At 41.0% G+C, this 27,236-nt stretch overlaps 1 protein-coding gene across 1 annotated transcript in view; it reads right to left on the reverse strand.

Annotated features, from left to right (window-relative positions):
* Positions 1-27,236, reverse strand: part of SULF1 (sulfatase 1) — a 162,515-nt gene that overhangs the window by 60,974 nt on the left and 74,305 nt on the right. Inside the window, exons 5-7 of the mRNA XM_030795160.1 lie at positions 21,023-21,262; positions 10,950-11,101; positions 8,320-8,489 (exon numbers count right to left, since the gene is read on the reverse strand). Of these exons, the coding sequence (XP_030651020.1) occupies positions 8,320-8,489; positions 10,950-11,101; positions 21,023-21,262 (562 nt within the window). The remainder of the gene's footprint in view (positions 1-8,319; positions 8,490-10,949; positions 11,102-21,022; positions 21,263-27,236) is intronic.

The raw sequence follows: 27,236 nt of genomic DNA on the forward strand, positions 1-27,236 counted from the left end.
TCCTCTCCTGCCCCCCCTTATTTTTCTTAATTTCTCGATATAGGAGATGACCCCCAGCTCTGGGGATGAGGTCCCAGGTGGGATCTCAGCAGGCAGCAGGGACAGAGTGTGCATGTGCCTTTTAAAGGAAGACAGACTGCCACTGCATCCCACAGAACAGCAGCTGTTCAGGGACCTGCAGGTGGAAGGTCGGGGGTCACTGGAATTGACAATGTTGTTGAAAAGTGATCTTTTGCCAAAGGCCTGTGGTTGCCCCCTGCTGAGGTCTGCCAAATCCCTTGAAGATGCGGCCTTCTGTTCCCCAGTGATAATTAAAGCTTGCTTCCCTAACTAAGGATTGCCTTCTAATTATTCAAACAGGGCCTGGAGCTGTCGGCCGGAACACAAGCCACTGAAAAATGCAGGTAACTGTTTTTGGGAGAAATGGAAAACCACTTATTGAGTTATTCCAGAATGTTTTGGAATTAGACTCCAATATTCATCCCAGCTCTGTTCCTTAATATTATGTGATCTTGGACAACTTTTTGTCTAAGTCTCAGTTTCCTCATCTATATAATCGGGATAACAACTTTAAAGAGTTCTTGTGAGGATTAAGAGATTTCTGTGGCTCTAGACAGCAAATTCTGGGACCATATCATACCCATTCTCATAGGTAGCTAGAAAAGATCTTATCCCTTAATAGCTCATTTGATTGTTGCAGCAACTCTGAGGACTCAGCAGGGCACATTAGTCCCAAGTTACAAATAAGGAAGTAAAGTGCAAAGAGGTGGCTCAGAAATAATGCACCGGGATAGCTCTCCATCAGTGCCCCTCCTACAACACCACACTGGCCACAGTCTTGAACCAGAGGCCCCACAAAGTACCTCGAAAATCCCACTCATTAAAAGGAAAATTGATATATCCATTTCTTCCTATCAAAAGTAAGTCCTAAAATCTTAGCTTTCATCCTGATTTTAAAATACCAGCTGCTCCTGCTTCCCAATCAGGTATCCTCCCATCAGTTGCTGGGTCTACTTTTTTCGCAAATACAGAATAAAGTCTGGCCCTCCTAGGCACACTGGATGCATCCATGAAAAGGTAGATAACACAATACTGGTTATTTGCTTTAAAATTGAGAGGACAAAAGGCCAGATTATCATTTTCAAATTTCTGTTGCTTTCTTAAACAAAAAAAATTCTGTGTTGGAGGTAGTCACGTGTGCCTAACCTGGGAAGACCTTTCTGTTGCCTGTTAGATAAGGGCTTCATCCAGTACTGCACACTCCAGACCTTATACCCACAAGAAAACATCCCTGTAATCCTCCGTAGACTATTCCCATATATAAAAGTTTAGCTTTCCCCAGCGAGGCCTCCCTGCTTATTGTTTTCCTGTAGTCACTGCTCATTTAGATTTATTGCTCAGTACGCTGGATCATGGATACTTGAGTCCACTGTACTTGTAAGCTCAACCTTCACCATCATGCCAATTCTCCTGAGTGTTTGATTTTCTTTCCGGTATTGCTTATTGACACGACAGAAATAAGAATTCTGAAAATCAATAATGTTACCTTTCTTTTTGACAGGTGGGTATTTCAGGAGAATAATTGTTACTAGCAAAGAAAGAGTTTCAAGAGATGCATGTGTTGTATATTAAATCTATATCTGGGGAATTGAAAAGAACTTAGGAGTTCATTTTTAATGCCGATGGCCTTTGGTGTCACTCCAGTGAAAATTAATATATTGCTAGTGTTTTGTATCTGAACATGTGTTTTCTTCATTTATTTAGTCTCAAACAAACAAACAAAAAACCCTAATGATCTAACCCTTAAAGGTTACTGGTAGCAGAACCATCATTCTCTGAGAAAGGAAATAAGACTTCAATTCCCAGAATAAGCCAGTGATACAGATTTAAGGTATACATTCAAAGCATTAAATTGGAAATTCTACACTTAATCTCTCAAGCTGCACCATCTCAGTTTTCACTAAAACTGAACTTACTTAATGGATTCTGTGGAGATATTCCCCACCTAAGTTCAAATATCTGTAGATAGGTAACATTCGAACACATGCAGGATAATACCAAATGATCTCAATTAGAGGTATATAAGAAAAATAATTCAGAGTCTTTTAATGAAGCTATAAACACCAGTTAGAATTGTGCAAATGGATAGAATTGTTTATAACTCTAATCTGAATTGTGACTGCGATGTGAAGTGAGTAAGTCTGGTGGAGTGAGAAGATCACCTGGGGCCAAGAGAATTGAGTTTCAGCTCTAGTTTTGTCCCTAAATACTCACGTGACCTTCACAAAATCATTTGGGCCTTCAATTAAAAAATATAGACTTTGGGTCTTTGTTTTTTAATCTAAAAACACTACGGAATTGTAGTATCTCTAGGTGTCTTTTAAATTCATAAAACTGACTGTTTAAATATTTTGATACTATTTTAAAATGTTTTCCTGTCAGCTATTTGGTGAGGTGAACATGTGTACTCATTTGCTAAGCAACAGTGAATTGTGCAACTAGTTTGTCCGACGGCATGTTCACCAGGCACTGTCTTCAGGACGAAGCTACCTGCACAACTCCAGGGCATCATTCACATGATATTGTATTTGAATGCCCCCTGGAGTTGTGCAATGGGCCTTCAGGGATCTAAGTAAACAAGCAACACCAACGCTGACAGGATAAGTAGTGAACGATCCACCCAGAGAAGAACAAGGTAGAAACAGAGAAAAGGGAGCAGTAAGTTCTGCCCAAACCTGATTTTCTTTTTTTATAGAATTTAAACTTTTCTCATCTTCAAAAGCACGTCCTTTTACGTATTTGTGGAAAGAGGTACGAATGTGCAAATTCTTTTAAGGCAAGACATTTCTTTCCAGCTTTAGATAACAAAGGTGTTTCAAAACCTTTGTCCTGTGGCTTACACAGAGGGAGTTTTTCCTTTGACATCCTATGTTTATTCAAAAGCTCTACTTTCACAACAACTCTTGCAAATTAGTGCACATGGACTGTTTTACCAAGCGTTTAGATTTCACTTGAACTTGTGTATTTGTGTGTGTGTGAGTGTACAAGCACACACACACAGTCACACACATTTACAGGTATGGGAAGAAAGAACTGTTAAATTGGAATAACAGGCTGGGAGTGCTGGCTCATGCCTGTAATCCCAGCACTTTGGAGGCCGAGGCGGGCAGATCACCTGAGGTCAGGAGTTCAAGACCAGCCTGACCAACATGGAGAAAACCCGTTTCCACTAAAAATACAAAATTAGCTGAGCATGGTGGCGCATGCCTGTAATTCCAGCTACTCGGGAGGTTGAGGCAGGAGTATAGTTTGAACCTTGGAGGCAGAGGTTGTGGTGAGCCGAGATTGTGCCATTGCACTCCAGCTTGGGCAATAAGAGTGAAACTCCATCTCAAAAAAAAAAAATTGGAATAACAACAACAAATTTTTAAAGTTGACAGGGGCATAGTTCATAGAAGGGGGATAAGGAGGTCCCTTAGTTTCCTATAGAATCACCAGGGATGTAAAGGGCATCTCCTTCCCTGTCATGGCTTTTGTCCACAGGTGTATATCGTGACATCACTGAGGTGAGGAGAGAGAAGTACCTTAAAGCAGGGGTGAAGGAATTGCATCCCTATGGAGATTCTGGGGAAGTAAGTTACTGAAAAGTATAGTAGAGTCTTAGCCAGAGCACAGGGCTTTCTAATAATAGGATTATTATGTGTGTTATTATGACAGAAGCTTTCTCAGATTTCTCAGTGGCCATGAGTAGCTGAGTTACAGTTTGATTAAACTATTTTCCCTGTCAACAAGTGGTCGATAATTCCCTTTCACTCTTCCTTGGTAAGTGTAAGCTCTACCATCAGTTTGTAAAGCTAACAGGCCAATAGCAAACCGGCTTCCTCTCTTTGTTGGGAACGGCAAACACCTTGGAAAGATGATACATTCACCCCAGTCTGAGGGGGTCAGGTAGTTATAACCCAATGCCAGATGAAAGCGATCCGGATGACGCCTGACCACCGAGGAAGAAGACTGAAAGGAAAGCGTTCACGTTACTTGCATCCCTGCAACTGGGGAGAACCTATGGTTTCTTGCTCAGTGTTTGCAGGGCCTGCCAAATATTTCTGCAAAGTACTTAACTGCTTGCATCCCTTTGCCTGAGGTGTTGCTAATGTTTTCGCTAAGGAAGATGGTCATTGCGTAGCTCCATGCACTATCATTGGCAGCTTGTCTTCAATTTATCTCACTCCTTTTGTCTGAAGACTGAACTCTGAACCTGTGCACACACTCACTCCTTTCAGCCCCTTCCTCCAGCAGCAGCCAGGGAGACCTTCACAACAAAGATGCCAGGAATTCAAGGCTTTCAGGGCCTGCAGGAGACCACATTCTAGGTGCACAAAACCCAAGGATTAGCAGCAAAGAGAAGCTGAATCCTTCAACCAACCACATGAATTTTCATTTCCTGTGGCTAAGGGATTTCTCCAAACTGGCACTTACCCATAGCACACACTTGCACCTGGGAAAGATAACACAGTTCAGATTGGTCCTTATCCTGTCTGTTCCAATGGAATGGCCAGGTGTGAGAGGCTCATCACAGTGGGAGTCTTAGCTTGTCAAGAGGTCTGTCATGTCACAATGGACAAGCATCAAGTTGTCATTTCTCTCACTGCTTCCCCTAAACCTTAAGTTTAGCCGTATGAAATTGCCCTTTTGTAGGTCAGGAGTGATAGAATATTGGTAGTTTCTTAATAAAAAGGATCAATAAGAATTGACACTTATGAAGTGGCTTCTATGTCCCAGGCTCTATGTGGGGACTTTACCTACACTGTCTCTCTTAATTTCTGTTCATGACATCACAGCAATGTGCTAGTATTATCTCCATTTTACAGATGAAACAGTGGAGGTTTCCAGAGATTAAAGAAAGCACCTCTAGACTTAGTGAAGGCAGCTGAGGCAGGAAACCAGGCTTGTTAGCCTCTAAGGCCACACTCTGCCCTGTGTAGATTTTACTTTATAGAATCACTAATAAGGGCAATAGATGGTTCATTTGAACTAAAAAGGAACTACTGAATCTATTTGCATGTGGAAATGTCTGAGCCACCTCCTATTTTGTTACTACCCGACCTCCAGTGACTCTCTGCTTGCAGTTACATACAAACTCACCGACACCCTCAATATTCTGCAATAGTTTCCCTTTGCAGCATTGTCCCTTAGTGCTGCTTTCTTTGTAGCCCATTCTCCAGTTTCTAGGACACATCTTAGATTGTCTCCCTTAAACAGTGACCACATGTCCTTGCCATATTCTCTTCCTGAAACCCAATCTCTATACAATCATCTGCAGAAATTTTACCCATCTTTTGAGGCCCACTTTGAAGTCTTGATCCACGAAGTTTTCCTGGTTTCCCTCAAAGATATGAAGGCTTCTCCCTCCCCGCTCCACAGCTCTGCGAACGTCTGCTCTGTGCTTGTCACTTCTGGCCCTATTGGTGATATTACCATTGGAACACTTGCCCATCCTGCCCCTAGAGCAGAGGTTGAGGCAAAGACACTTTATCGAGGATAAGATAGTATTTCCAGGCTGTATGGTATCTGATACAACTACTCGACTTGGCTGTTGTATTGTAAAGCAGCCACAGACAATACATAAATGAATGAGCATGGCTTTGTGTCAATAAAATTTTATTAACAAAAACTGGTGGCAAGCTAGGTTTGGACTGTGGGTACCAGTGTGCCAACCCCTGTCTTAGCTTATCAGTCCTCAAATGTTAGCAACTGTGTCTTCCTCACGCCTATCTATATCCCTGCTGGGCTGCATAGTGTCACATGTGGCACTGATAAATATTTGTGGAATGAAGTAGAATTTTTAATTACTGGAATCAGAGATGTTTTTCTTTTGTCTTTCTTTCTTTTTTTTTTTTTTGGCAGAGTCTTTCTCTGTCGCTGAGGCTGGAATGCAGTGGCGCGATCTCGGGTTACTGCAAGCTCTGCCTCCCGGGTTCACTCCATTCTCCTGCCTCAGCCTCCCGAGTAGCTGGGACTACAGGCGCCTGCCACCACGCCTGGCTAATTTTTTTTTTTTTTTTTTTTTTTGTATTTTTAGTAGAGACAGGGTTTCACCGTGTTAGTCATGATGGTCTTGATCTCTTGACCTTGTGATCCGCCCACCTTGGCCTCCCAAAGTGCTGGGATTACAGGCGTGAGCCACTGCGCCTGGCCGGCACAGAGATGTTTTTCAAAAAGCTATTGCTGAGACCCTGAGAACTCTGCAGACTCCTCCCCTCATGCAATATTGAATCCATGCAACTGAGCTCTTAGAACCTCTTGACATGAGGCTGATTTTCCTGCAGGCTTAGGACCTTGCCTCAAAGCTTCAAAGGCAGGCTGACTTTTAAGGAGCCATAAAACACTCTGTTTTGTCAACCCCTTCTCGTCCAGCTTGGGGGAACATCTGTAAAGTTTACAGTTATAGGAAGTCACCTTAGGCTGGGTTTCTGCTAATGCAATAAAGAAAGGTAAAGTGATTTCTGATTCAACAGAAATGGAAACAGAGGGGTTCCGGGGTATTGATAAAGCCCGCAGGACTTTTTCCTTTCGTTGAATCAGTTGGCTACTAAATTTGTAAGTGAGCTATAATGGAGAGCCACTTGTCACACATGGGCTTCATTCATGAATTTACTTGCAGAGTTGTATACAGTGGAAGATCTTCAGAAGCTTAAATATTCACCCATGGAGTTGACTCCAAAACATAATGGTTTATCCCAGCTATATTCCTAGGTGCTGGGGCAACCTCCATGATTTGTTGATGATATTTTGTGCATTAAAACACTTCCATCCTCTGAGTTCCTGGGCATGCTCAGTAGGTAACCCACCCTGGCTTCATACTGTTAGTTCTTGTCCTGAGTCAGCTCTGGCCTCCTTCTTTCTGGTCTAAGTCACGTGATATCATAGAGATGATCTGTGTACCACTGACCAAGAGTCATAAGTCAATTAGTTACATTAAGGTACAAATAAAAATATTTTATAAGGCTGGGTGAGGTGGCTCATGCCTGTAATCCCAGCACGTTGGGAGGCCGAGGTGGGTGGATCACTTGAGGTCAGGGGAGTGTGAGACCAGCCTGGCCAACATGGTGGAACTGCATCTCTACTAAAAACACAAAAAATTAGCCAGGTGTGGTGGCGTGTGCCTGTAGTCCCAGCTCCTCAGAAGCCTGAGGTGGGAGAATTGTTTGAACCCAGGAGGTGGAGGTTGCAGTGAGCCGAGATTGCACCACTGTACTCCAGCACAGAGCAAGACTCTGTCTTAAAAAAAAAAAAAAAGAACATTTTATAAAAACTTCTGTAGGGATGTATAGTGACCAGCAACTAGAGAGCCTGAATAGTTACTTACCTATTTTCATAAGGTTCTTTCTGCCTGGAATCTTGGCTAATAACCAGTGTGGATGAAAAGAGATGATATTTAAGTACAAATAGATTAAGAACCAATTTTGGAGATTTCACAATATAGGAAACATACCGATTTTCTGTTCCCTGTCTCTCTAATGGTCAGGCTTTCAGCAGACACAGAGCCAACTCCACTGCTCTGTGTGGAAGACTGAATATTGATGGCAAAGCTTAGGAAGAAATGGTGTCAACTGAGTGAACAACAAAATCATGTTCTTTGCTGCCAAAACATCCAGATTTTTCCACCTTTGGCTGGTGAGAACTGTGGGCACACGACAGCTCTTTGTTCTGTCTAATCCCCCCATGCCATCAGCCCTCTCCCTTGTGCCTTCCCACCCCCCATCTCCAAGACTCCTGCCTCTTTAAAAAAAAAATCAGGTTATTTTAAAGCTGTGACCTGAGAAGCCCTCTTGGGCAAGCCACTCAAGCTGCCTTCTGCAGGAATTCTAATTGCACATCTGCAGCAAAGCTGCTATGGTATTTGCCTGGAAAATAAATCCATGTTTCTATAACCAGACCAGAGGTCCCCACTGTGCAGCTATGAAAAGCATACTATTTGATCATCATTATTATTAGATCAGACACACGAATATTATTTAAGACAACGAAAGGAAACTCTTGTAAAACTTGCCCCCATTCACTCTATGTGCATCTCTTCCTTTCTATTTAGCTACTTGTAAATGCTGGAAATTTGATTCCTCCTCAAACCACCCAGATAAGGCGCTTTCTTTCAGGCTCAGCGGCTCTGCCTGTTCCGTGGTGTGCTCTTAAGTTATCCTTTCATGAAGAAAGCCTTGTGGATACGCAGGGTGGAAGGAAACGGGGTAAAGGAGAGAAGTGGGGTGAGGCGAAAAGGGAAAGGCATGTTCGGCAGGTCGCAGAGTTGAGTTTGTTACTTACATGTGTTGGGAAGCATTGGGGTACAGTTTAGAAAACTGTGGGGCTGAGTCCTCGGGGCCGTGGGGCGCAGCGTGGCTGATCACCATCATAACGGGCCTATGGGGATACATTCTCTTAGACATTTTGAAGTAATTAATGCTCTCGTTAGTGATTAAGTCTGTGAAGTAGTCCTGAAACATACATTTGACACAAAACAAAAATTACAAAAGGTGACATTCATCAGATCACATTTGAATAACTGCTTTCCTCAGAAGCAATTCACTGCAAGAAGTGGTAAGGTCTACAGCAGGAAGGAAGGCTGCACCTCCCAAGGCAGCCAAACATTTCTGATAATAGAGAAAATCAGCTGCCAGTTGTTTTCTAGGGTTGCTGGCTTGGTAACATGCGAAACATGGATTTTAAGTAATACACAACTTAGCAATGGGGAAAAAAGAAGTCAAGTCGTGTTTGCCCAAGATAATGATTAATCTGTCGATAAAAGCACTAGAACGCATGAAACACCGGATACATATTTCAGTCTCAGGTTTCATTGATGTAATTCCTTGGCAAAAAATTTAATTAAGGGCAGGAAACACCCACGCCCACTTCAAATTTACAGTTGCAGAACACACACACGCATACACACACGCGCACACACACACGCCCACGAATACACAAACACAAGAAAAGATATTTTCTTCAAACGAAAAATCCACCTGTGGGAATTACGATAATCAGTAATCAAAGCCATGGCCAAAATCCGGGAGCACAGGGAAAAGCTGTAACATTTGATCAGTTAATTTACTTGAAACACTTGAATAGGGAGCAGTTGATTTCCTGCAGATTATACTGTGTTAATTGCACAACTAAAGCAATACAGCTGCTGGGATTAGAGCCTGACTTGCTAATAAAATGACTTAACCCACAGTCAGGGGGGCTGACGCAGGTCTGTAAGAGGGAGGGAGGAAATGGAGTGAAAAGGAAAGAAAAGATGAAAACTTAAACCACTTGCTTCTTTTAAGTGTGTGTCATTGGCTTGGAGCTCCAGTATAAACTTTATTCAGAAAGTGTTTAGGCAATATTTGCAAATGTTGAAGGCTTCCAGGCATGGCTAATCACATGTTGTGGATTTAAGGACCAGAACAGCTGCAAAAGCAGTATCAGAGGGATGGTGTGTGTCACATGTCATTGTTAGGGCAAGTCTACAGGCTATCCCCTTCCTCTTCCAAGGGGGTGTCTGTTTCATTCTTTTCCTCACTGAAAAAAGATATATATTCTTTTCAGACACAGTTGTCTTTGACACTTAATCAGCTGTGATAATGAACAAGTTACGCTGATTTAGTATTTGGAGAGAATCTTGATTACTTTGCTCTCTTTAGGACAACAGGGAAAGAAAGGTTAATAACTTCAACAAGGAGCATGAAAAAGCATCCCTACAGACAGCAAAGGAGAGCAGTGACAATTAGTGCACATGGTCTGCACCATTTGCATGCAATGATTGTATCCACAGCTGGGGATATGACCTAGGATGAGTGGTTGAGCCGCTCTAGAACGCTTTTTTTCTCATCTTTGCAAATGAGGACATTGCTCAAATTTGCCTCCAAGGTCTCTGCTAACTTTTAACTTTCATGAGTTTGGAAGCCTATTAGCAATGTTTATGAATTCATTTGCATTCATTGTTTTCTGAAGGGTATGAAGGAGCTGAACTTACATCTTATCTCCCACCAAGTCCCTTGTGCTCAAATCAGGCCAAGCATAAAGACAGCAATATGCCAACATTAAGTCAAGTTCTCTCCTTCTGATTTCTACCAAATGATCTAGCCTGTTGGGAGAGGTTGCTAGATAGAGCAGATTCTCAGCTTCTTTTAGATAAATGAAGAAGAGATAGGTATGGCTGGCAGGGAAGGGGATATTTTAGGCAAATTAGCATGCTAAATTCAAAGATATTTTCCCCTTCATTCTTATGATTTGAAAAAAATTTAAACTTAAGTCAGCTATCACAAAATCTTTGTGAATTTTTAAGTCAAAACTAGAACCCATTGGTCAAAGAACTGTGGGACATGTTGATTTCAGTTTCTCTGAACTGATGTGGAAATCCTAGAATTGATAGCATTAGAGACTTTTGTGGACGCTTGCTGTGATAGGGCAGGTGTCCTTGTCACATTTACTAAGCTTGGTCAGACAGGAGTAAAAGCAAGGAATGTGGTTTTTCAAACTTTAATTATCATATTTATTTGCTCTTATGCTTGTGCCTAAATCTGAAACCACAGACAAAATATACTTTTGTCCCAATGAAAAGTAAAACAGTACAAGATGAACATTTGATTATGTGGACAAGTCCTTGGTTGGGTCCGGGGGAACTGGGAGGACAAAAATTATCGTAAGACAGAGCAGAGAATTTTGATTTTCTTGATGATACTTTCATCAAAGCCTGATTGCCTTTCATCCTAATGAGGGAAATCACTATACAAAGGCAACGTTCCTTGAGAGTCTTTTCCTTGCCTAGAGTTTAAAATTACCTTAACATTTCTCATGCTAACATTGTGAGAACATAGAAAGCCAATCTTGTGGATAGTTTAACTCACTGAAAATGGCTTTTCCCCATTATGCACAAAGTAAATTGATGCAGTGTAAAAGTGCCTGAAAATTACCTTTGCATAATCAAATCCATGCTTTTCTTTGATGCCATTGCGACAAACAGTGTAATTATAGAAGCGAGAATTCTTGATTAATCCAAGCCACTCTCGCCACCCAGGGGGGATGTAGCTGCCATTATATTCATTGAGGTATTTTCCAAAAAAGGCTGCAGTGGGAAAAAAGAATTATTTTTTTCATGTAAAATGATTAATAATAAATAAATGGATAAGTATAAAATTATGACTTGAAAAAGAGATGGTAAAACAAAAGTTGCCCTAGGTAACAGTGAATGCCAAAATGACATTAGTGTAATACTCCAATCCTTTGGCAAAGTGACATAAACACATTTTTAAAAAATAAATAGAAGTAGTATCCAAGTACATGGATTACAGCTCAATGAAACCATCATAATGATCACAGCACTCTGGGTGCATTTATTTCTTATGGTCCTACTGCAGTAAAATCAGGCTATGCTCTTTTGTTAAGTTGATGGAACAATCAGAGAAGTAGCGTGAGATTCGGAATGCAACCACCGGGCAGGTGTTGGAGAACTGAAAGTTCAGTCTTTGTGATAAGTTTTCTAACTTACTATTTGAGAATTGTGAATTATAAAAACACTATTGAAAAGCTTATTTTTGTTTTTACATATCCAGAGAGTACACATTTTCCAAACCAGGGAACCATAGTAAACCCTATTTTTATGGGATACGGTCAGGGTTTATATCACATGTATAGTATGTAATGGGTGTTTATGTTATGTATATTTTATGATTGTATACATCTATTATTGATAATAAAAATTCTGTCAACATAGAGTTACTATATAGATTACTAATTTTCATACAATTATAGTATAGTAGAAGTATGTGTGTCACAAAGACAACACAGTTCACTAAAAAAGCCACTGGAAGGCCTTCACATTTGTAACTTTGGCATGTCACTTCCAAGAAAGACCACTGTGCCACAGGGCTGACTGGGTCTTTCTGAGAGGGTGACTAGAAATTTGGTCTTCTGCAAAAGATGATGACAGGAGAGGGTACGGGAAGAAAAGAAGCAGCTAGGATTCCAGGAACAATATGGGTTCGTTCTTGAAGTGAAAAAGACATTACAACCTAGCAGAATGGTAGTCATAAATGTACTGGAATACTTTTGAGAGAGAAAGAGGATGTTATTTGTAATTGCTGTAATTACAGAAAAGCAGGTATAAACAAGCACGATTCTGGGTAAAGCTAAATGTTTGGTCACTCTAGCCACACACATAGCTTTCCCTTTAAGTAGAAAGGGCTAGAGAACACTTTATTTTATATAAGCCTGTATAGGTATAGGCATGTGTGTGTGTATGTATACATGTGTGTGTACACACACACACACACACCCCTATACATACATATACATATGTAGGCAAGTTTGAGTTTTTCTGATGTTATAAAGCTGTTGCCAGACGCCTTCCATGTCAAAGCTGATTCCTGGCTTCATTAAACAGATTTTATAGGTGCTCTCGCTTACATCCATGGTAAAAAAGTAGTTCCTGGAAGACCGGCTTGGGATAATAGAAACGAATTCTAGAATTGCAGCACTTTATTGACATTGGTCTTAAAGCACATATTCTGAATTTTAAACTTAATGTACATAATTTTGGTGTCTCTATGGGATAGCTATTTAGCTTGCTTTTATCTTTGATATGCGACTATAGATGGTCCCTGACCTACGATGGTTCAGTTGAAGATTTTCACATTACAGTGGTGTAAAATTGGTATGCATTCAGTACAGTACTCAATCAATCCTATGAGATATTCAGTACTTTATTACAAGCCTATTGGCTTTGTGTTCGATGATTTTGCCCAACTGTAGGCTAATATAAGTGTTCTGAGCACATTTAAGTTAGACTGGGCTAAGCTAAGCTCTGGTGTTCGGTAGGTTCAGTATATTAAATGCATTTTTGACTTACCTAATTTTCAACTTATGATGGGTTTATTGGGATGTGACCCCATCGTAAGTCAAGGAGCACCTGTACCTATAGAATTCCTCCATCTGAATGTCTTACTTGCTTCCCAATGCTGTTTCCTAAAATGGAATTACCAGTTTTCCCTTTCAGCTTTACTCCATTCCTCTGAATGTCATAATCACCCTCCACGAACTGTGCTTGGCCCTCCAGAGCCTCCTCTGCTTCCGCCTGCTCCTGCACTCCCCTTGCTGGGCAGTTGCCACCCCCTATCATGTCTGCCTTGGAAATAGTGCTCAAATCCCTCCTGCCATCCCTGGTAATTTGCCACCCCTCAGATGCTCATGGTCTCACTGACTTTCCCGGCCAAGCTGGAGGGTCTTTCCACTCTGATTGCCACTGGTTAATCTTCCCAAGGACCTGCTCTGGTTACTTCACCCTCTTCTCACAATCTCAGATAACCCTCATTGCCTGCAGAATCAAGAGTACTCTGCTAGCTTGCCCTCAGAGGCCTACCTTGAGTTTGGACAAAATCCTTCCCTTTCCAACCCCATCTCCTATTTCTCTGTTAATGGTCACTCTCTCCAGCTAATGTTTCCTCTATTTGCTCTCTGGTTACCACCTCTCTATTTTTGCTTGTGCAGTTCTCTTTATTTGCCTCTTTATATATCAAGGCCAGAGCAAATGCCATTTCACTCACAGTCTCTGTCTTAATTCCACAACACTGTCTTTGTGGTTCTAATGTCATCTTCCCTTTCTCCATTGTGGTATAGTCATGTTCATATAGAAGCTGAACGCCCGCTAGACTAAGCTTTTTCAGGGCAAACATTGCCTCTGCCTTATCTTTGAGGCACTCTCCGTCCTTGCACACAGTTCAGGGCTCCATCCTTTTTGTTTCTTCAATTTGGGTTCATGAATCCAGTGTATTCTGGGGACTTTACGAGGTTTAGACTTTAAAAATTTTGTGATTTTGCTTGAATTATCTTTTTTATTTTTTTGAGACGGAGTCTTACCCTGTTGCCCAGACTAGAGTACAGTGGTGTGGTCTCAGCTCACTGCAACCTCTGCCTCTTGGGTTCAAGCGATTCTCCTGTCTTAGACTCCCAAGTAGCTGGGACTACAGGCGCACGCCACCTCACCCGGCTAATTTTTTTTTTTTTTTTTTTAAGTAGAGATAGGGTTTCACCATATTGGTCAGATTGGTCTCGAACTCCTGACCTCAGGTGATCGATCCATCTGCCTAGGCCTCCCAAAGTGCTGGGATTACAGGCAAGAGCCACCGCGCCCAGCCAAATTATCATATTTTTTAAAGCTGATTTGGCCTTCAAAACATTTTCATAGAATAGAGCTTTAGAGTTTCTAAAATTGTTATTTCTTATTACATTATTTTTAAGAGTCTAGACTCCAGTCTGAGAAACATGGCAATGTTTGTTTGTTGAACGAATGTTTATTTGTTGACTCTGTGAATGAGTGAACCAATTAGGTCTACAGTCAGCCAAGTGCCCACTGTTTAAGGCTTCTTCCAGGGGCACTGAGCACGTTGATCAGTGTAGGGCAAAGTGTCAAAGGGTCTCACATCAGGTGACTCAGGATTTCCTTCTGTGCTGACTATGTGTAGTTGGATTTCTTTTAATGAGGAATTCCTGTCTTAGAGATGAACTGACCTTTCCACATGGAACCACAAGATGATTTTCCTTTTCCAACAAAATGCAGTATGACTTGGAGCCACAGGCAGCAGACCAAGGCCACACCCCACTAACGTTCAAAAGGGATTGTTTCCAAAAAGCTTGCACTTAACAGCCTCAGGCCCCGTGCTTTCCTTGGCCTCCTCCTCATCCCTACGGGTTTATCCCACTTTTCTTTCCTTTTTTTTTTTTTTTTTTCAAAAAGGCAAAAAGCATAGTGATTGAGAATATAAACCCTAGAGCCAGCCTGCTTGGGTTCAAATTCTGGCTCTGCTACTTGCTAGGGTATCCATCTACATGCAAGTTACTTCACTTCTCCCTCCCCCAACTCCCCTTCTGTAAAGCCACTGTGGTGATAATAGTAACGGTGGCAGGATTGTTTTGAGGATTAAATGCATCAACACATATGTAAAGCACTGAAAACAGTGCCTGGCACAAAACAAGGCCTTGTTAAGTGCGCCTACAACTAATATTGTTATTAGCATCACCATTATCAGTATCCTTTTGGCCCTGTCTTACTGTAAATGATTTTCCATCCTGCAGTGTAAGGAAATCTCGCACTAGAGTTCTGCACTTGTGCACTTGAAAATATCTCTTCAGAGGTTACATATTTTCTTCCCCACTACTATTTATTTTGTGGCAACAAACTCCTCCATTTGGCTTACATTTTTCTGCTTAATTAGTTTTATTTTTTTTTTCTGCACTTTAAGTTACTTCATTGTTGGGGTTTCTTTGTTTCCTCTCCCCAAATCATTCCTGCCCTTTCCTCATTGTTTTACTTTGTAGGATATTTTGTACTGTTTTCTACCCATTGCCATGGCATTCCCCTTTGACTTAATCCTTCCCTTATAAACTATTCCTTCAAGTCTTTTAATAGTCCTTGTTATTTGCTTCAGAACTCCCTCCAGGTTTTTGGTGTCTCTGTGTTAACGGAGCGTAAGAAATGTACTCAGTATTCCAGATGTGCGCTCACCCATCACACTCATTCCAAGGCTGATGGGGGCCTCGGGTGTCAGGGTGCAGCACTGTTGGCCTCCAGTTGCTCTGGCCTTTTTGTTGCCTCATGACATTGAGACTCGTTTGTAATCACCCCTGGCCTCCTTCAACATGATGTTTCCTGGCGGCGCTCTGCAATTGATTATCTGGCCTTCTAATTATTTTCCTCCAGATGTAGTAAATCTCTTTCTCCCTTCCTAAGGTGAATTTAGCTTTCTTGCCCTTATTGCCATTATGTCTACATGTAGGTTACGTATAGTTCAATGTTTTTCTATCCTTCGGCATTGGCAATTCAATTCAACTCCTACTATCTGAATACATCACTAACGTGCCATTTACCCATCCTCTTTTTTTTGGATACCATTAAGCGCTTCCCTTCACAGCTGTTTAAGGTGGTGGGGGTTGGGAAGCAGAGAGAAAGATCAGAAGACTTGATTGTAATTATTGTTGGCTGTAGGCCAGCTACTTCTGTCTACGACAACCTGTTCCATAATACTTAGAAAAATTTCCTGGAACTATCTGAAGCCAAGGAATTTATTTTAAAGCCAGCAATAGCAACTAACCCAAAGATCTGATGCCGCAGAAAAGTCAAATCTTATTTCATGTATCAAAAGATATATTGAGATTTTAATCCATGTAATTGATAGACTTAGGGTGATGGGATTTCATGCTAGTAACTATAAATATAAATAATTTTGAACCAAGTTAAAATTATGATTAATGTCAGTTTGTATACAGCAGTCTGGTTTCCCCAACTAGATTGTAAGTCCAGTGAAGACAGGAATCTTACTTAAATGTCTTCATCCCAATGTCTAGTGTGTTCCAAGCATACTGTGGTTTAATAAATGTATGATATATCTCATGTTTATGTATGTGTCAAGAATCTACATCATAATAAAATTAAGAATATTAGTTTTTCTTACTTTAAGTGAACTCTACATTTAAAAAATCTCATATTAGAGAATAAATATACTTGCTATAAGTAACATAAATTTTGTAACGTAAAAAGACAAAAAAAATTTTGATCCAATATTGTATTTACCATTATTTGATATAATTTTCTTTTTCAGAACTAAGGCCTATGATTTTGATTTATTACAAAAGAATTCTTCACAAAAATATTTATTGCAGAAGTTTATTAAATATTGTCCCTTCTACTTCAGTGATATGAAGTAGAACTCTTGTGATTAAGATTTAACTCATATGTGATTTTATGTACCATGTGTTAGGATTATAATTCGAATATCACAATTGTTAAATGAATCAATATTATAATTACCATGAGTATAATAAAGTTATAACACACTGTAACTTTGGACAAGAAAGAAAACTTAGGAATCATTCTAGGCCAATCTTTGCATCATACAGATTGGAAAACTGGCCAGTCCAAGTCCTCAAAACAAATCAAGGTAGAATGTGGTTCCACAATCTTTTCAATCTTGCTTCAGTTTTTTTTTGTGGTTGTTGTTGTTAAATACTTAATGCTATCTCTCAAGCATGGATAATTATTTTTACCTTAAAACCTATGCCAGGTTTTATATTAATGTTGATATCCTCATAATAAATTTAAGTTAATTTTTTTGGAGCTGATTTCAGGCAGGATATTCATTTTTATAATATATAATCCAATCTCATTCCTATTTCACTTGTCAGAATATGAAGTGCAGTCGACATGTTACTGCATTTTCCCCTTCATGAACATTTAAGCTCTCATAGACTCATATTTTCCATGAGTAAAGTTAGAAAAATTTAGGCTATAGCCAGTCCAAAAATATGCCTCCGTTCTGAAAGAGAAAACTCATGTCATACAATGGTAAATATAATATTGGATTAATTCAACTCATTTAAATCCATGGATTCTGGACGCCTCCCAAAATAAGCCCCTTAGTAATTTGTTTTCTCTGAGTTATTCTACATAAAACTTACTCTCTAGATGGATATTTATGTATAGTACATATTTCAGTTTCCGTCATTATTTTTCTTAGGTTTGTAGCTAAATGTTCCGAATAATAAATTCATTATTAGGAAAGCAATAAAATCTTTACACATTGACTTTCTCTCTACTAGTTTAGTGTCTCATAATTACATTGGTTTAATATCTACCTACCAATTCTCTTAATTTTCTAAGATTCCTGCCACTTGTGTGTACTTATTTGTGTATTTTCAAATGGGTTGTTGTCCATGGTTGGATCAATAACTACTGTCATGAAGACATTTTTACTTCCTAATTGTCTGAGATACTGTAATGTTTTCCCATCAAGGATAAATTTAAATTATAGAGATCTCTATCACTGCCATTTCAGTCTTCCCATTTTTTTTTTTTTTCTTGAGACAGCGTCTTGCTTTGTTGCCCAGGCTGGAGTGCAATGGTGCGATCTTGGCTCACTGCAACCTCTGCTTCCTTGGTTCAAGTGATTCTCCTGCCTCAGCCTACTGAGTAGCTGAGATTACAAGCACGCACCAACACACCCGGCAAATTTCTGTATTTTCAGTAGAGATGGGGTTTTCCTATTTTGGCCAGGCTTGAACTCCTGACCTAAGGTGATCCGCCCATCTCAGCCTCCCAAAGTGCTGGGATTACAGGTGTGAGCCACTGCACCCGGCCCCAGTTTTTATTTTTTCTGATTTACTAATAGGCAAATCTAGATTTGTTTTCCTGAGCCCATATTATCCTTTTCCTACTGTTTTTTTTTTTTTTTTTTTTTTTTTTTTTGAGACAGAGTCTCACTTTGTCACCCAGACTGGAGTGCAGTGGCACAATCTTGGCTCACTGCAAGCTCCGCCTCCCGGGTTCACGCCATTCTCCTGCCTCAGCCTCCCAAGTAGCTGGGACTACAGGCGCCCGCCACCACGTCCGGCTAATTTTTTCTATTTTTAGTAGAGACGGGGTTTCACCGTGATAGCCAGGATGGTCTTGATCTCCTGACCTCGTGATCCGCCAGCTTGGCCTCCTAAAGTGCTGGGATTACAGGCGTGAGCCACCACACCCGGCCCATTTTCCTATTGTTAACTAAGTTTTTGGAAAAGTCTTTATTTCCCTTAAAGAATTCCTTTTATTTTGGAGGATGACTCACTATAAATTGTATTATTAGCTAAGTGTCTAAACCCTGAAGAAAAGGTTTAGAATCAGACTTAGTTTCCAGGAGCAGATCTACTCTTCCTGGAGAAGACATCGACTGAAAGAAACTCCTCAGGCTGCACAAAAAAGTGACAGTCCATTGAGGTAACAGGTAAGCCTTCCGGTGTGTACAGTTTCATCCCAGACCCGATTCTTAAGGTTTGATCAGCACACTGGAGAGAGCCCTGAAGACGAAGGTCCCGGTGCACGCTCTTCCCATTAGAACGTCAGTCAGATCTGTCACTTCAGTCACTCTATTCTTGTGGGTGCAAATTTGCTCCTCTAAAAATAAGGAAATGGAACTAAATCATCTTTGAGTTTTAGTTAAACTCTCTCAATCCCTCTTAGGGTGGATATAGCACAGTATAACCGAAGCAAGTCCCAGGCAACTGAATTGTTTTTATCCCGGTGACTGGGTGAACTTTACAATGGATGGTGTTTCCATTTTTGCTCTTACCATCTGGAGGCTGAGTTCTAAATATTCCACCTTTCCCTACAACTCCACAGAAAGCAGTTTGTACAGAAATCTTTGCCTTGACTTTAGCTAGTTCTACTCTTTGTTTCTGTTTGCCAGGGTCCTTATGGGTCTGTAGCCTCTAAAGTCTGTATCTCTGGAAGGCGTTTTGGAATGAGGCAGAATAGAATCATTACGTAAATAAATAAGACAATGAACAGAGGAAAGACTTTGGAGTTGGATGTGTTGGGTTCATTCCATCACTGACTAGCTCATGACCATAGACAATTAGCCTTTCTGAGTCTCGGTTTTTTTCATTAGTAACATGGGAAATTCCTTTCTTTCAAGATTGCCCTAGGAATTAGGTGAGATAATGGCAAAATCGAATTCCCTTCTTTCTTGCCCTTCCTAATTTAGCCCTGAAACAAATTAGCAAACCCTAGTTGACTGCTCTAAGTCCTGGCAGGGCCCTGTCTCACCCTCAATCTCTATTTCTTATGACAAATGTCATCCATTTCACTCTGGATATGTGAGAGTCCCAATCGTTCCAGTTCCATGTTTGCTACTAGGGATTACATTACAGGGAACCTGGGAGGTGAAAGGCACTGATTTCGCACACTTTCCATAAGCAAAACACAATTTGATGGCAAAAATCAGGATCCAGGTATTAGGGAACCACCTCTGATTCTGTTTCTGAGCTGGTCACACAATATTTGAAATCACCACCTCAGTTATAAAACAGAGCCAAGTACATTTGCCATCTATAAACTCTACAGGGATGTTTGATGGATTTGCAAATTGCTTTAGTGTCCTCAGATGAAAGGTGCTATAAATTTAAATCACTAATGTGAGAAAACACACTCAGATAAGGCACCCTCTGTAACCTCTCTGTAACCTAGTTTCTTTCCTACGCATAAGAAAACACCCTTGAGATGCACGGGAGGAGCTGCTCCTTTGAGTCGAGATGTTGAGCTGTCTGCGAGTGACAGTGCTATCATATGCACAATCAATATTTTCATCCATAAATAACAAGAATTAAGTGCCCATAGGGCGCTCTGCAAAGAAGCAAATGGCCGTATATTTCCTGAGTCCAGTGGGAAAGATTAATTTCACTTTTAAAAGAGATGCAGGAGAATATTTATCTGAACTCTTTTACTTTTAAATCTTCAAAATAGAGAAACTGTAGGCCTGAAAGTCATTTGAACAAGCTTTAGTCATAACATATTTGATTCTTATGAATAAGCCTAGGTGATTCTGGAAAAATAAAAACAAGCAACAACCCATGTCTGCACTGTAGCCCTTCTATGAACAAAGTTGTGTCCTTTTATGAAGAAATGCTACAAAAAACCCAAGGACATCATCTGCATGCTGGGAGGATAGGGCCTTGGGGCTAATATTACCAGAAGGAACCTTGCTTTTTTCTCAGAAAGATTGGCATGATGTTCACTACCCCTCTTGAAAGAAGTCCCCAATTTTCAAAAAACCAATTAATCAAAAACCACTTCCTGCCCTGTATAGGTTAAACAATAATAGGAGGTGTAGCAATTAGGATGCCTTCCTTTCCTGGAAGGTAGAAGTGAACATTTGAGACCTAAAAACAACCACAAGCTAAAGAAACTTTCCAAATCCTATTAATTGTGAATGAACAAATACATGAATCAATAAGGTACACATGATTGATTTACCCATCAGTTATTCATTAATTAATAAATAATAAATAATTTTGATCATTTACTGTGTCCCAGACCCTGGGGTAGATGTCAAGGAGTTTAAAAACACTTGATCCTTTTGTAGGTATTTGTTGGAACTTCATGCATTTCATTACCCAACGCTTCTTCCTGAGTTTAAGACATATCACGAGAGGTTCATGGGCTGGAAACGTCATCCCTTACCTGTTCTGTAGCCAGTGTTGTTAAGATACACAGCAAAAGTCCGAGGCTCATGCGTGGCCTGCCACGAGGGTGAAGAGCAGTTCTCGTTGTTGGTGTAAACATTGTGATTGTGCACATACTTCCCAGTGAGCATGGAGGACCGTGATGGGCAGCACATGGGTGTAGTCACAAAGGCATTGATGAAGGTGGCCCCGCCATGTTCCATAATCTTTCTCGTTTTGTTCATGACTTGCAGGGACCCTGAAAGGCACAGTGCCGGCATTGTTTAGCAAAGTGCAGCACATGAATGCCCATTTCAATTGTGCCCCTCAGTGCCTCTGTTTCCCTAACTTATTCATTTCCTTTCCTTAGCTTGAAGGAGTCTATAATTTGATCAGCTCTCATTTCTACAACAAAATTAAGCATTTGAGATCTTACCATCTCAAGTATTTTGCAGAATAATAAACATACTTCTCCCCTCTGTAATCACAAAGAAAAAAAATGCAGGCTAATCTGATAATTAAAGCTAGAATTTTAGATATGGAGCAGATTCAAAGGCCAGAAGCCCTTTGAAGATTACCAGAGAACAATAGCCTGATACACAGAGCATCAAAACCCCCAGCCCAGCACAAATGCAATCTACTAGTGATATTGCTACTAGATTACTAGTATAGATTACTACTATAGCATTTTAATCATATGAAAGAAAAGAGAAAAAAATTTCTTCCCTATTAAGTCCCATCAAAATGCCTATGTTTAATAATAATTAAAAAAGGTCTTCAATGCAGGTTGGTATCCTCTAGCAAGCTCACCAAATGTTTGCCAGTTTTTCTATTAGGATAACAACATCAATTTATATTTTGACCTATTTATGCACAATTTTTAAAGATAGATTGTTTGCTTGTGAAAGAGCTATAATTCGATTGCACTCCAAAGTATCTGCGTGGCTGTAAAATATTCCATTTTAGCTTTAAGGGTGAACTGGTAACATAAGATTGCTGAGGAAGGAAAAAAAACTATTTCGATTACTCTATCCAGCCAAACACTGCAGCTGAAACACATCCAAACACTGCAGAAAAGCACAGGCCAGAATTCAATAGTCTTTTCAGGACTTGTCAAGAAGTGCACTACAGAGCACTACAGCCAAACCCATTGCATTTGAATCTTGGAGCCTCAGATTTCCAACAGGTCCCACTTCTTCCAAAGAAAGGAAGAAAGTCTATGTTTTCCAGCAAGGAAGGAAATCGTAATGCAAACCAGGCAAGCATTCAGGGCAGAAGAGAAGCATGCAACAGTCCAAAAAGCCACAGTTAGCCCCGTGTCTTCATATACTAGCTTTTACCGTTCACATGACGTATATGAGAACAGGAGGAGGGTTTCTAATTGGGTCTCATTAGAGCTCCCTAAAATATGCCTCTGCTAGGAACAATCCTAACTGCTCTTTCTCTTCTGGTTGTCTTCAGGGGATCAAGCAACCTTTTGTAGTCAGTGAATAACATGTCGAGAGTGCCTACTTCATGCAAAACATTCTATCAACCTCAGCATTCCGGGCTGATCTCCCAAGTGTAGCATAAACAAAAGAAATGGGAAATTTTTTGCTTCTGGTCTTCAGTAATAAATTCTCTAGATGAGAACCTACATAGAAAAATCACTTGGGGATATTTGCAAAGCAATGCACACGGAACAATGTGAATACAGCAGTAGCAGGGCATATAAAAATAGAGGGAACTTGGATTGAAGGCTTAATAAGAGTTCTGAAATGAGAGATGAGGACAGATGGAAAAAAAGGAGGAAGTAAATGTCAGATGGGTGAAGTATATCATTGGGGGACTGCGGCGAGTGACATGTGTGATGCTCTGGAGGTGGGAAGAAACAAGTAGAGTGATGAGAACAACACATTGATTTCCTGGCATGAAGAGAAATATGGAGAATTCTCTTCATGAAATGTGGAAAGCAGATTTAGCAAATAGCTTGAAGGCTGGGCAGAGATACTGGATGTGATAGAATAAAAAAAACAAAGGTAGAGTTATGTTCTGTGTCAAAGGCATGAATGGCATGTTAAGAAAAAAGTCTTTGAAAGGTGTTGCTGCTGCAGTGGATTGCAGATTGCAGTGGATTGCAATCCCCTCGAGAGGCGTTGCTGTTGCAGTGGTGGTATGTGGATTGAGGAGGGCACACCGCTGCTGGTCCACGAAGGATACAGATGAGGTCACTGAAGCCGTCTAGCCCTGAGGAAAGAAGAACTCGGACGACTATGCCTCTGACACAGAGCGACCCTAAGAAGCAGACCCAAGTGATGTGGTGATGCATGAGAAGGCTGGGAGTTGGCTAACACCTTGAAGTATTCACTGTGAGAAGAAAACTGGAAACCAATAGTTTCACTGATGGTGAAGAAGTAACTAAATAGGAATATGCCTTATAGGAGATTTTAAAATCCCATTTTAGAAATGTTGCATTTTATATTTGTGTTGGTTGATCACACGGGGGAATATCCTGGAGATAAGTGGATGAACGGAGATGCAGAAATGGAAAGAGAGTGAAAGGTGACACTGAAGATGTCTATCATGTCTCATTGCTCCTCTTTAGATCTCTGCAGTAGTTAGTTACTGAGTATCTTGAATTTGGGGAAAACAGCAAACCCTATTGATGGCTTTTCATTGTCCAGTAGTCTATTTCAAAGAACAAGCTCCTAGTTTCCTTTATGAGCCTTAGCTAAATTCAAATAAAAGAAAAATGCAGCTGAGGCCATCATCCAAGGTTCTGAATTGCAGCACTGCAATCTCTAGTTTACAGACTCATTTAGACTACAAATATGAGACAGAGGTAGAAATCTGATTTAAATCAAAATAATATAAAAACAGGGGCTAAAACATCGCAATTCACCACTGCTGGAAGCGCCCCAGCCAGGATTCTCCTCTCGTTCTCAGTATCACCCTTTTCTTAACTAACTGAGCTGATTGTGTAGGGGTCCCAAGCAATCCCTCCAAATGCCCTGGTTCCCACCAGTCTACACGTCAAAGGGAACCAAGACAACACTGGATCCCCATAGGCACTGTTAGCAGTTCAGCTCCACCACTGGGGTCCTTGAAAGTGGGGATCTTGGGCCAGGCGCAGTGGCTCACGCCTGTAATCCCAGCACTTTGGGAGGCCAAGGTGGGCGAATGACCTGAGGCGAGGAATTCAAGACCAGCCTGGCCAACATGGCGACACCCTGTCTCTACTAAAAATACAAAAATTAGCCAGGTGTGATGGCGCGTGCCTGTAGACCCAGCTACTTGGGAGGCTTAGGCAGGAGAATCGCTTGAACCCAGGAGGCAGAGGTTGCAGTGAGCCAAAATTGGGCCACTGCACTTCAGCCTGGGAGACAGAGCGAGACTCTGTCTCATAAAAACAAAACAAAAAGTGGGAATCTGGCTTGAAGGTTCTCAGTAAAGAGATTCTGAGACAATGCTTGTCCAACTTTAAAAAAATCACCTGAAGGGCATAATAAGCCCTAGAATCCTGTACCCACCCCAAGATACTGGTTTAGTAAGTCCAGGATGGAGCCTGAGAATGTGTGTTTCTAACAAACCCTAGGTGAAGCTGAAGCTGCCTCTCAGTGAATCTCACCTGGAGAAGTATGGGATTCATATACACCTGGCTTCCTAGAGAGATACTTCCATGTGGATTACAGCATTCATGGTTTGAAGAGTGACAACAACAAGCAAACCCAGCTCTTACTGATTGTGGAGGGGTGTTTGTCGATGTCATTCTTTTATGATGAAGTAAGGCTAATGCTTTAAATATTTAAGTCGGTTGTATTAGATACTTCCCTGCCATTTTCACATGCCAACAGTTATTTTCATAGTAAAGTATGAAACATGAAACAGTGACATTTCCTTTAGGTTGGACACAGAATCAGGGAAGCCTAGAGCTGGAAGAGACTGTAGTGGGTGCCTCATTTTGAGTGATCTAGGTGGCTTAGATCACTGCCAAGACTATAAGGTATATTGTAGACAGGAAAAAGCAACATTGATTTTCTACTTACTCTCAGCCAGGTTCTCTTCTAAGTGCTTCACATTAGCAATTAATTTGATCCAGACAATAACCCTTTGTGGTGGGTGGTAGTAGCTATTATTCCTATATCACAGATAATGAAATGGAGGTGCAGAAGGCTAAATCATGCTGTGCCTAGGGCCACACAGACCCTCAGTAGCAGAACCCAGAAGTAAATGCAGGCAGCCTGCCTGGAGACCATGCTCTTGAGCTCTATCTAGGCTGAATGCTGGCCGTGACATTGACATTTTCAAGATGAGAAACAGAATTGACGTCTGCTTGTAGTCGCGATAGGTCTCTCTTTCTGCAGTCTCATCTTTTGATTCTTCTCGCCTCTTAGAGGAGATACTGACTGACATTAACACCTGTCTCCTACCCTCCCCTCAAGCTGAAACGGTCTCAGTGGCTCAGGCACAGACGAGGCATGAGTGGGCTGTGGATCTGTCTGTCTTTAGCTGCTGACTGCCATGGTGGCGTTAATTGTTGCCTCTGATCTCTATGGATTCTCTGGGTAGAGACAGATGACGGTGTGCAGGAATGTGAATCTCTTCACTCCACTGTGTTAGTGTGTACCAGTAAGGAAAGCATCGAGCACCTTTTAGTGGCTGTGCAATGATTAATGTCAGTCAATAACACTGCCTTACCCTGTATATATTCCGACTGTGATTGTGCCATTGATTTTTTTATTGGCAAACCTTACCAAGAATGATTCTGTAATAAAACTCATAGTTATTTATTCACAGCTGTTGAGAGCAGTGGACAGGACAATGTCTGTCCGATAGATGGAAGGGCTCAGTTTTGTTTTAAGCTGAAGCTCTTCACTTCTGTAGGTTTCAGGCCTTGGGTGCCTGAAATGCAAACGGTGCTGATTCTCAGTTATTACAACAATTATTTCATAGGAATGATAAGAATTGTAAAGCTGAACACTCATAATCAGATTCACAAGGCAGGGGTGAGGAGGATAAAAATGAGAAGGGAAAGAGCCCTAGACTTGAACATGTGGGAAAACATTTGGATTTTGCCACAGATTAGCCTGAGCAAGTCATTTGTCCTCTTTTGGTTTGCGTTTCTCGTCTGTAAAATGGACATTCTGACAGCACTCCCCACTCCGACTAGTTTACAAGGTTGTTGCTGAGCAAACGGCATGATGCCATCAAAGTACTTCCTGCAAGGAGTGTGCCGACGTGGCTGCGGCTGCCCTATGTGCTCACCTCAACACCATCACATTACATTTTCTCCTGCCTCTTCCATCTTCTTCTCTGTAATCTACATCTGAAGTCCAAAAGCTGGAGGAGAGAACAGAGGTCAACTACCTTTTCTATGCTGTGAGACTTAAAATGTTGATATTGGTTTTCAAATACATATATCAATTCTTCCCCTTTCTACACACACTGACCCCTCACCCCAAGCAAAAAGCCCAACTTCATTGTTATTTTAAGTTGTCCCGTGAAGTGGGAGCCAGACACAAATGCTCTGAAGCAACGGTGATTACGTCTGTGTAGCTGGTGTGCATGCACTGCTGACTGGGCTGGCTTGATGAGAGGGAAGGTCCGGGCCACAGGACTGCCAAGACACACTTTCCCAGTGCCCCGGTTCCAGGCTAGGACTGAGAACATCTTCCATTGCTCCCGCAGGATAGGGGATGCTGTGACAGCCATTGGCTGTGGACCAGGATGCTGAAGAGGTCAGCGGTGGCTGGGAGTGGGAGAAGTGCCACCCTTCAGGAATCCATCAAGATCCACCATGTTTGCAATTTTGGCACAGTTAAAAATCAAAGCTCCAGGAATGGTGCTTTGGATGGAGTATGTGATAGGTTGTGGCTAGACAGAACCATAGTGAGGAATTTAAGTCACTTTATATACCCCAACCTACTTGATTCCTAAAATCATTTCATACAGAAGGATTTCATACAAAAATCATTTGCATGAAAAAGGATCGGAGAAAATGTCCCCCTGATTTGGATGACTTTGCTAAAATCACACAGAAATCCTGAATGACTTCATTGACATGTTTAAACTTCAAAACAAAGCTTTACCTTTCCCGATACATATATCTTAGCATTTGAGTATGCAGTATTTTGTATTACTAAACATTAAAAATTTCATCCAACCTGTTTGTCATGTCCAGAAAAACTTACAGAACCAGAAATTCAATAGTAAATATTGTCATTATCACAGGAGTCCCAGACATGTGGGATTCA

The sequence above is a fragment of the Nomascus leucogenys genome, chromosome 16 (assembly GCF_006542625.1).
Source record: "Nomascus leucogenys isolate Asia chromosome 16, Asia_NLE_v1, whole genome shotgun sequence".
Lineage (NCBI taxonomy): Eukaryota > Metazoa > Chordata > Mammalia > Primates > Hylobatidae > Nomascus > Nomascus leucogenys.